Source organism: Oreochromis niloticus, linkage group LG23 (genome assembly GCF_001858045.2).
Source record: "Oreochromis niloticus isolate F11D_XX linkage group LG23, O_niloticus_UMD_NMBU, whole genome shotgun sequence".
In the NCBI taxonomy this organism is placed as follows: Eukaryota; Metazoa; Chordata; class Actinopteri; order Cichliformes; family Cichlidae; genus Oreochromis; species Oreochromis niloticus.
The window spans coordinates 40448726-40460263 of record NC_031986.2 but is presented as its reverse complement, the minus strand read 5'-3'; the positions used below and the strand labels follow the sequence as shown (position 1 = coordinate 40460263).

Sequence of the window (11538 nt, the reverse complement as noted above, 5' to 3'; positions counted from 1 at the left end):
AATATTTATAGGTCACAATAAATGAATTCTGATTTTTTTATTTTTACATTATTTGTTACATTGCAGGTGCCAACGTACTGTATTCATTCATTCTCTGACCTCTGTATAACCTCTGTTCCTTATGTGCAGCTTGCATTACCAAAGCTGTGCTGTGGATCTAATTCACTGTTTTGAGATTCCCCAAGGACCGTTCAAAGATCAGCAGGTGACCATGACCGTGTGGTGAGAACACAGACAGTTCTCGTGACAGTGTCAAGGTCCCCCTTGAACTTTGACATCACGGTGCCATAAAAACTACACTAAGACATGGCACATAAAATCCATCTGAATAGATATCCGTATATCAGTATAAAAATGTAACATACTTTTGGTTTTGTATGCTTTGTATCACTTCAGGAAAAGTCCTCCAATTTCAGAATAAAAGAATGACATTTGAGGTATTTTCGCTCCTGTCAAATGAGTCAAATTTGTCCAATATTCTCTTATAATTTTGGCTCCAATTCTTAATTTCTGAAAAATTCCTGAGAAATACTACTAAAAAAACTGAATGTATTCACCAGCTGGTTGCAACCTTGGTCCATTTGCTGTCGGGGCTGGGAAACTGGCATTCGCTGGGTTTCTATTAGATCCTATTTACTGAAAACAGCTGCCCACTGCAGCTGGAAACATAGTTAATGAGAACAGATCAGTAGACCTGAAAACCAAAACAATGAATCAGAATAAACCAAAAGATCACATCAAGCTGGTGTAAACGGCGAGTTGTTTGTAATTTTTCAGTTATTTTGTCATTACAAATGATTTTTTTCACATTGCATAGTTATTTGATATTGACGTTATAAAAAGTGCTGATTGGTGCAGCTTTTATCCATCTGGAGCCTTGATCGTTTCATGATTTAATTTTTTTTAAGACAAGCTGTCAGTGCCATTTAAAGTGAAGAAAAGCAAAACACCAGAAATTGGACACTTCTTTGAAATTAGTTCTTTGTTTTTTATTGGACAACAAAAAGCAAATGAGGTAACTGAAACAAAGGTTATGCAAAAGTGCAGCCTGACCACACAAATCAACAACACATCTGAAAAATGTAATTACCAACCTACACCAGTGTGTCTCAGCAGCACACCTCAGTAGAAAGTCAAGCATAAGAATGAAAAAGTATCAGAACATTAAAACATTCCTCACATTGGCACAATAGAAATCTCACCTTCCTCTGCTGAGCCTGGAGAAAGACATTTGTTTTGCAAAGTAATCAGAAAACAGTGCAATGCTACAGCTTTTACAAGTAGACTGACACAAAACTCCTCATGCCATACCCTAAATAGACATGACTCAAACCACAGTTTCTATATATGAATCCACTTACTGTAGCTCAACAGCACATCTGGCTAATGCATAGCCTGATCTACACAGCTGAGATGTCAACATTAAATCACACCGATAGTCTATAAAATACAAAACAAAAGAATAGATCAGTTGTTTCTTTTCAAAATCAGGAGTGGTCAAACTAGGCTCTTGTGGTTCCACATGTTACAATTCTATGAGACAGTCTGTGCCAGGGAAGTCTGGAAGGTTAAGCTCATATTTTTTCTGGATGTCATAGGGTAGGAAGCGTCCGGCCAAGAAATGCTTCCCCGTGAAACTCGTGGCACACTTCTTTGGTGCTGTAAGTGAGATGAGAACTTCTGGGTTTATCCCATCCTGACTTCGCTCTTCTACATCCCAACCTGGAAAAAATGTGTTTAAGGAAAGGAGCTTTTCAATAATTTTTTGCCATTTTCAGCACGTAGTGTATTTGGAGTAGGATGAACTCATAGTGATCTGATTTTAGCACAAGAGTTACCCTCCAAGTGTGCCTCTAGACTTGGAAAACTGAAAGAGCTGCCTGGAGGGTAATTTATCATCTTATTTTTCTGGGCCTCAAGAATTATATCTACAGTTTATATTAACACTTACCTGAGGGCACATCCACACTAGCAATGGGAATCTTGATTTGCTTCAGGGTGACCAGAATACCAGAGTATGGCTCCTTTATGTTGGCACAGTCTGCTTCTGGGCCCAGCATGGCATCAATCACTAGGTTGTAGGCATCGTTTATAAGCTGCACCTAAACAGAAAATACCTCAGTATGAATAAAATGACAAACTTACTTCTTGTACACAATTCACTGGAATCACCTTCCAGTGGTTAAAGGCAAGATTAACATTTACCCGTGTGGGGTTTACAGTCTGTGCAGTTGTTATTATCCGTTGTCATTCCCAGACTGACAGATAATCTCAAACCCAATGTTGTCTCAGAGGGTCCAAAATTTTCCAAAATGAAGGGTAAATGTTACGCAGAAGTGTATGAAAAGTGAAATGTGAGCAAAACTTGAAACCAATTAGCAAATGAAAACAAAGCAAAACAAAGTTAACAAAACCCACAAAGATCCCACATGGGAAACAAACCACTTGGAAACTTGTGATTTCCTCCTTTTGCAGACTTTGAAGACTGCTTCTTCTACCACCAGAACTGTGAAGATCCAGTAGTGTTGCAATCAGTGCTCGGACACTAAAGGACCCCTTTTGCATGTCAATCAATGCTGTCCAAAAGAATGGCATTAAATGGGGTGAGAATGCGTTAGACGCCTTCTCTCATTAGATTTTCAGTATTTATGAAATATTATGAAGCACAAAATCATAGCAGTGATTAAAAATTTTGATTTTTTCTCATCCTAAACCCATCTGAAAAGGTTGTTTAATAAAATGCAACCATTCATTAAACATGAGAAACAAAGATATAGAAGTAAATATACCACTGTCTTCTAAACTGCACTTTTTATTTAATAAAAGTGAACAACAGGGGAGGCTGGAGCCTTTCCCAGATGGCATTAGGCGGACAGTTTTGTATGATCTATAATTAACACAACCGCTATGTCTTTGGAGAACAAAACCAGAGCACCAAAAGGTAACCCACAAAGGTGCAAAGAGAACTTGCAAACTCCATACAGAAAGGCCTCAGTCATATAGCAGTAAGGTAACACCACTAATCACTGCATCACTGTGTCACATCATCTCCTATTTGCTGATTAAATAAAAGTCTAGAGAATGCAGCCAATTAGGTTAACATAGCATAAAGGCTTGAAACGAGGGGAAAGTGTTAGTCTGACTCGGTCCAAAGGTTACAAAAAACAAACAACAGAGCAACCTCTATAGCTCAGTAATTAACTGACTATCTCCTGCAACCAGTAGAGACCCAAGGGAGCTAAAGGTCTCAAAAAAAAGTTCAGAGATTAAAAAAAGAGAGAATTATTGAAAAACTCTTTTTAAATTAAACTTTACACTGAATCTTTTCAGCAGCACGCCTAAAGTTTCTGTAAAATGTGATGTCCTGTAAAGGAATTGCTGACCTCTGTAGGGAGATAGGAGAGGAAAGGGATGTCCATCTTCTCACATTGAACTGTGAAATCCTGATGTAGACTGTGAGAGGAGCGTTTAGGGTGATAGATGGTGGGCTCATACTCCTGAACCAGATGAGGCAGCAGAGACAGAGGGCAGAAAGAAGGGGAGAAAAACACAAAAATGAAGAAAGTTAATTATGTTGGTTTCAGCCAGGACTGACATGATTCAGTGTGGATAGTGTTTCAGTACATTTAGTGTGCGGTACAACTGAAAATATTGTTGACTGGTGATCAGCAGCAGTGGTTTCTGCAGTCTGCTTTCTGAATGAATACTACCCTCAGGAAGTGGAAGGCATGTAGAGTAGAAATCCAGACCCCTGCAGTCTGAAAGGTCTGTGATGCTCTGCAGGAAGCATCTGTGATCCATGAACTTTTCACAGTCACAAACATAAATCTTAAAACCCGGGAACAGAAGTGTAGTCTGTAGTGTCAGTGTCTGACTGAGTGTGTTTGTAAGTTCATTTTAATCTTTTATGTTAAGCATCATAAATATACTTAGAGTGATAAGACACATGCATATGCATAATTTGAAGCCAAAGAAGGAGCTGTGGATGATATACAAAAAAGACAGAAGAAATGTTTTGTTGGAGGTCTTTTACTAAGATGAAGTACAAAAAAGCTAGGAATATTAATTCTGGATAGTGACATGTGTGGTATGTATTGTTCAGTCACTACTGACAATCTAATCTAATCGCTTTCAAAAGAAAGCATATTACTCCCAGGAATGGTTACAGTTTTTTTTTTTTTTGGCTGATAATACTCCTAATTTTAATTTAAGTCATATTTTAAATTGACTTTGATATGTTATCTACAGTCAGTGGCCACTTTAATAGGTACAATTATCTGCTAACGCAAATATCCACTCAGCCAATCACGTGGCGCTGAGTCAATGCATTTATGCATGTAGGCAAGCCGACCCACTAAAGTTCAATCCAAGCATCAGAATTTAGAAAGGAGTGATTTAAGTGACTTTGACTGTGGCATGGTTGGTGGTGTCAGATGGGCTGCTGATCTACTAGGGATCATTTGCAGGTGATTTGCATCATGGATCTGTGGACAACAAATCTACATCAACTGTGTGATATTGTCCTGCCTGAGGAATGTTTACCCCACCTTGTTGTTGTGCCACAAAAAAAAAAAAAAAAAAAAAAAAAAAATAGGCAGTTCAAAAAACCAAAGGGGTCCAAACCAACACAAGCAAGGTGTACCTAATAAAGTGGCTGCTGAGTTTTTTTTTTCTTTTTTCTTTTTTAAGTTAAGATACTGGTGAATGTATTCAAATTATTAAAATAGTAGTTTCCTCGTGTGTGGAATTATCCCCTTTCTCAAAAAACACTTAATCTCCTCCTGTGCCTTTTATATACCAACTGAACTAATAAATATTGATACATTTTTACAGTAAGAATGAGTAAATTAATAAGCAAAAGTATGTTTTTAAATCTGTTTTAGCTGAGGCTATCCTACAAAGGAGGTGATCTGACAAGTTAAATACCACTTGGGGGATTTGAAATCAATCATATCACCAGTATCACCGATCACTGCCATCATCACCACAGACCAGAGAGCAGGGAAGAATACAATCCAGTGCCTGTGTCTCTCCTGGGGTTAGCCAGCGCCACTGGGGTGGCCTTGACCTCATCAGCAGTTAGGCCATCAAAATGTGTGAAAGTAAGGGAGAGTGTGAAATGACTCTCAGTGTCATTGAGCGTGAAGAGAAATGAACCATGAGACAGAAACAAGCACACAGCATAAAAAGGGTCTTTCTCCAGTTAATGCTCAGTCCTAACAGGGTTACACTTGCTCTCCCTGAGGAATAACGGTGTCTTGTAGTACTCTGTTTTTACATGCAGCCCATTAGCAACAAAGGAAAGAGGTCTGCAGAACACAGGACACTCAAATCTTTAAAAGGATACTTGCTATCCTCATTTCCTTCTTTCTTTCATTACCCCAAACCATAAAAACACCCCACCTATCTAATGATTGGCTGCCACCTGGTTCACCTGGCTTGTGAAAAAACAACCGAGTTCTTGTAAGCCTCATCTTTAGGCCAGACAGAGCTAAACATATAAGGAAATCTGTGGTGAGCTGACATCAGCCCACACAAGAGAAGAGGAAATCTCTGGTAAACAAGCATTCACAGCGGTCTGAGGCTTGGTCTTTAGCTTGGATGGATTGCTTTAACACACACTGACCTCATTTTGATGAACAGTAAAGACTGTAATAGGTATATATGTTAGACGCATAACATGTCCCCTTTAATAAAAACTTCAAAGAAATGTCTCAAATGTTACTTTGAATGTTAGATTTTACTGAACTGTAATCACCCAGAGTTAATAAAGGTAACAAAACTGCTAAGCAAAACAGTAGTTTGCATTTTTAGTTCATACTGTAACTAATGCCACAAGTTTCCATGCGGTGAATGCCTCAGAGCACATGAACTGAGCCAAACCTAACATGATGTCCACCTGTTTTAATATGAGCAGTGCACCAGAACTAATGACCACTGTAGTTGTTGTTTCTCCTCATCAAACACTGGCTTTGATCAAGGAATATTTGTGCCCTCAGGTATGTGGCATTGCGGAAAATATTAAAGAATCCATAACAGATTCAGACACAACCTGTTTTTGTTAACATGGCTGTCTTGGAGTGACGTGGGAAGCAAGCTGGACTGTTCTCCTGCAAATGATCATTTATTTCTCTGCTCTGTCTAATCACATTCACAGCTCTGCATCAGGGTTTGTGGCTGTGCATGAGTGTCTGTGTGTGTATGTATTAAAGTGTGTGTCTCATGTGTATACTTGCATGTCATCCTGCTGACAGGGATCACATCACACCATGAAAAACATACAGTCTTAAACCGAGAGAGCGCTTCACAGTCCAAAGTAAGTATTCAAGTTTCTCAAGTTAGAGCAAGCTCAGACAAGTGTGGTCCCAGATCAGGCTGGTGCAGTGTGCAGACTCTTTAAAAATAATAATAATAAAATTTTATTTATGCAGCACTTTTCAATACGAAGTAAATGTTTCACTTTGGGGAAAAGGGGAAAAAATATACCAGAAATTATGGACACAGAAGGTAAAAACATTAGGGGAAAAAAAGGATACACAAGCAGACATAATAATACCCCACACCCAATATACTTAAAGCAGGGAATCAATACCCAAATCCTTAAGTTAAGTTACAGAAACGTTTCTTATTCATTTCTGGAATTCCAGGGCAAACTAGATCTTCTCAAAGCTAACCTCTGGCCTTGTTCTTGGACTAGAGAAAAAAGAAACAGAGTGGGAGGTGAAGGAAGATAGAGCCTTCTCAGAAAGCCGTTGAGCTCCTTAAATAAAGAGAACATGGTTTTAATCAGAACTATCGATGTGTTGTAAATCTAGTAAGTCAGACACATATGGTAAAGTGTACAGATGCATTCCATTCTAAGCCAAAGATCCCAAAAACACATATCCGAAATTTCCCTTGTAATAAAGTCATAGACCGGGGCTGACCACAGCACCATGTACTCGGAATAAAGGACCCTCAAAGCTGTGATCTGCAGTGGGGTCAGTGAAGATGGATAGCTCCTTGAAGAATAATTTGTAATGTCAGTCAGTATGTGGCCTAAGCTGCAGACATCATGGTCATGACATCACATCGTGGCTGTGGAAGCAAGGCGCAAGACGGCTTTAACTAGAGTAACAATACAATGATATCATGACTGTCTGAGAGCTCTTGCAGGGAGGGTAATGGGATAACTGCTTGCAGCCATTTACAGGAGCTGAAATGAAATTCTGTAAAGTGCTGTGGGCCTGTATATGGGATCCCCTGTTAGTCATGATGTAATCATTTGCAAAATTAGTTTCTTGTATTGTCTGAATAGCTCAGTGAGTCCCATAATGTCCCATACATGTCATGTTGTTGAATATAACTCCTGCCTTAGTGTACTTCATAGGTTACTTACAAACATGCGCAGGTGTCGGGCACACACCAGGCCAATAGAACCATTTTGATCTGGACCACAGATCACCAGTACTGTTGGCTGCTTCTTTGTTAAAGAGCCAAGAGGGTAGGCCTGGTGGAGAGACAATAAAACAAAGAGACAGAGAGAGAGAGAGCGTTAGAAATAGATTATGAGCTGATGATTGAGGGAAAGCACCGCAATAAGACAAAGTGGATAGAAGAGGTTATTGATAGAGAACAATAGTGACAGCGAGAGGAAGATAAATTCTTGGCAATATTCTTTATCATCCCTCCAACTTAGGCTTCTTATTCAGTCCAGGTTATCCGATCCTCACCTCAGCCTCTCCATCATACTCTGAGTGCCTGGGATGCCAGACGAGGGTGGAAATGGCACCGGCTCCCCTGTCTCTTGTGTCTATGAGAAAAGGTCCAATCTCATTAAAATAACTACAGTGGAAAAAAATCCCAGTGTCCTCACCACGGGATGCTTCCATATATATATTTATATATAACCCACTTTCTGTCTGCTGCTGGCATCTGTCTCTTTTACTGGCCGCACATTCCCTTGTAAATCACCCTGCACCTTCTTAAACGAGACAGGTATTCGCCTGTGGAACTGTCATCATGATTGGCTAATCTTCCATCTCCAACATGTAAACAGAAGTGCTGCGTGTCTGTGTGAGTGTGTGTTTGTGTCTGTGTGTATACACACTCTGTCTGTGGTTTCTTTTCCCACAGATTATTCACAGCATCAAAATCAATGCCACAATATACAGACTGTTAGCTGCTGCTAACAATGATAGGACGGGGGTATAGAAGAGTTTCTGCATTGTGGCATTACACAGAAATTATTATTCATTATTATAAAGGTTACAGCATGATTTCATGAACCAGAACAAGCTGAACATGAGGAACATTTGAGTTCATGTCCTGTCCAATTAGAGCCCAATAAATGTGTGTCAGAACACAATTTGTTGGACCAATTAGCCAAGTTTTATCACTGCCATAAATAGTTTATGGCTACAGTTCATAGTAATGTTCAGATCATAACCTACAAATTGCAGTCCAAGCATTTCATAATAACAGGGCACATATAAAGTGATGTATTAATAGAACTGATAGATGCTGTAAAATAAGAATTATTTTAGAAATAGTATAGCTAATAATAAACCAATTATTACAGGGTGTAGTGATACAGTAATGACTGAACCTATTATTATTAAAAGGCAGTTCTTTAAATCTATGTATGTAAAATGATGTGTCATCTAATAATTTTACCATTACTGTACCATAATTACACCTTTATACACCATAATGTACTCATAGTACTCATAATCACCTTTTAGAGTTTTCTCTCTACCTTGTATTTGAGAAACAATTACACCATAACTTTTGGCTCCCTGTGAATGTTTTATTGCACCCTATAATTATTTATTGTTATTATATAAAAAAAATAATAAAAAAAAACACCCAGCATGCCCCTGCGGGCGATTTATCCTTCAAGCTCGGGTCCTCTACCAGAGGCCTGGGAGCTTGAGGGTCCTGCACAGTATCTTAGCTGTTCCCAGGACTGCGCTCTTCTGGACAGAGATCTCCGATGTTGTTCCCGGGATCTGCTGGAGCCACTCGCCTAGCTTGGGAGTCATCGCACCTAGTGCTCCGATTACCACGGGGACCACCGTTACCTTCACCCTCCACATCCTCTCGAGCTCTTCTCTGAGCCCTTGGTATTTCTCCAGCTTCTCGTGTTCCTTCTTCCTGATATTGCTGTCATTCGGAACCGCTACATCGATCACTACGGCCGATGTAGATATATATATATATATGTATATATATATATGTGCAATATAACAATAAAATACTGGCTAGTGTGTAATTCAGGACATTAGTGAAAGATCAACCTTTTTGCCATGATGGGCCTCCAAATATTGGAGATGAACTTCAAGTAGGCCAAAATTCTTCCACTGTGCATAAAACCCATTTAGTTCCATTTTCACTAATGTATTCCAGACAGAAGAAAGTTCAAATGGAGAGACAGGCAGTTCTCCACATTGGATAATTGGATATAACAAGACTCAGAGTGCATTAGGTAGAGCGATGAATCCAGGAGAAGAGAGACAGCAGCCATTATCTCTATCGTAACAGCTCGACTGAGAAATCATAACACAGACTCAATGAGATGGAGAACAGGCTGTTACAGCTGCTGAGGGTCACACAGTTCATATTAACAAGAAGAAAGAAGGTAATGATTGATAGGATTAAAAGGTAGAGGAGAGTGAAGTCAGCCAGCGTCTTGTGTCTCCTTATTTAATGAGATGAACCAACTGGTATTTATATGCAAGTTGTACTACAAAGAGTTAAAACAAAACTCTGCAGTTTCTCTCAGATATACCAAGAGTGTTTTAGTTTTCCTGGATCTCTGTTGTAGTTTTTGAGCCCACAACTCGGCCCTTTCCCAAGCTGCAGCAGGCAGCTATACTCAGGAAACCTACTGTTTACTACTTGCTTTGAGTCAAGTGTCAAGCAGACAAAGTTAGCTCCCACCATATAAACTGTGTAGCGTTTGTGAAGGTAAATTGTTTGTAAAAAGGGAAACCGAGCTTATACTTAAAGTGGTGGTGAGAACTACAACAGCATATGAATGCCTCCCCCAAATGGCCAAAAACACAATAATCATAAATCACAGATTTTTAAATGGATTTCCTGTGTGGAACAAAACCAGCCAGCCCATAATAACTTGGCCATCCTGTGTCTTCCTCACGCTACACAACTCTCTTTTTCTGCTTGTTTTAACAAATTCACATGAGAAGGTTTAATGACATTTTTCTGTAAATGTTGAGGACCATCGGGAGGCTCAATCTTGCTTCTGGTGAAACCATTAGAGATACTCTCTTGACGGTGAGCAGCTATAAAGGGATCAGGCCAGATCAATTCAGGCAGGGTTCTTATTCATTATGAAAAAATGTATGTAATCTTACTGAGAATGCTTAATATTCTACGATATGTAATACTAAAACTTAATAAATGAAAGAAATTAGCAAGAGAAGGGACACAAAGCATGCTGTATCATGAGGTCAGTACTGTTGATTGCATTTTTTTATTAGTTTAGAACGAAAAATGAGGTTCTGTTAGAGCAATTTTCCCATAAATATGAAATTTCACAACTACTTTAATTATCATATTAAATCAAGCTTGCCAGTTTTGGATTTTGAATGGATTTATAGGCAGCTATGATGATAGCTGTGCTTCTTCGTTTAAATCAACTAAATACTTTGGTACAAGTCTAAATAAACATCTGTAACAAGTGTACATTTTAAGGTTTCGGTAAACTTTTGATACTAAACAAAGGGGCAAACTTGGAACGAAAGGTCACAAGAGTAGCTAAGCGATTTTACGACCCCCGCCCCCCTCCCATGCCCCCCTATGCTCACACACACACACACAAACACACACCAACTATAGGAAATATGCCTGTCTTGATTGTAATAACGTCTCTAAGGGTATACTGCTTTGAATTAAATGTAAAAGGCACATGAGCCTTCACCTCCAATCAACCTGAAACACACACACTGAGCCTGAGAAAACATTATCAGGCTCCTAAAAACACAAATATACTCACATATCCAGAAAAATATTACCTTTAATATTTGTACTAGAAGACCAAACCAAAGTCCAGGGGCTACTGCAAACTATAGCCTAGACTAATTTATTGCTGTGTGGCAACAAAAATGTCTCCTGTCTCCACTCAGGTGTTGAAAAGTTTCAGACTGATACAGAAAGAGGCACACACACACGCAGACACACACAGTCTGGACCTGGTGGCTGCTGCTGTTGGAACAGTAAAGGGATTACTTACAGAAAACCTATAATCTATCTGGCAAGGTGTAGGTGTGTGCGTGAGGAAGCACATGCCTGTTTGTGTGGTATACTTGGAAGCCAGCAGCAGTAGGCCAGCAAGGTAATCAGTAAAATCAGACTGTCTGCATCTCCTTCGACTATAATTTTCTTTAAATAGCAGTGATGTCATGTAAGCGGTAGCGTGCTGCTGGCGGCTGTGGGCAGCAGTGAGACACCCCATCCAGACCATGTTTGTCTAGTATGGCTTTGCTGTTGGGGGGCTGGTGGTGGAGGGCCAGGCACGGGGCCAGTGACAGCTAATGG

The 11538-nt window shown here is 39.5% G+C and overlaps 1 protein-coding gene across 1 annotated transcript in view; it reads right to left on the bottom strand.

The window, feature by feature from the left end:
* Positions 1–967: 967 nt before the first annotated feature.
* Positions 968–11538, bottom strand: part of yjefn3 (YjeF N-terminal domain containing 3) — a 48889-nt gene continuing 38318 nt past the window's right edge. Inside the window, exons 3-6 of the mRNA XM_003439858.5 lie at positions 7379–7489; positions 3384–3497; positions 1952–2102; positions 968–1722 (exon numbers count right to left, since the gene is read on the bottom strand). Coding sequence (XP_003439906.1) covers positions 1526–1722; positions 1952–2102; positions 3384–3497; positions 7379–7489 — 573 coding nt within the window. The 3' untranslated portion in view covers positions 968–1525. The remainder of the gene's footprint in view (positions 1723–1951; positions 2103–3383; positions 3498–7378; positions 7490–11538) is intronic.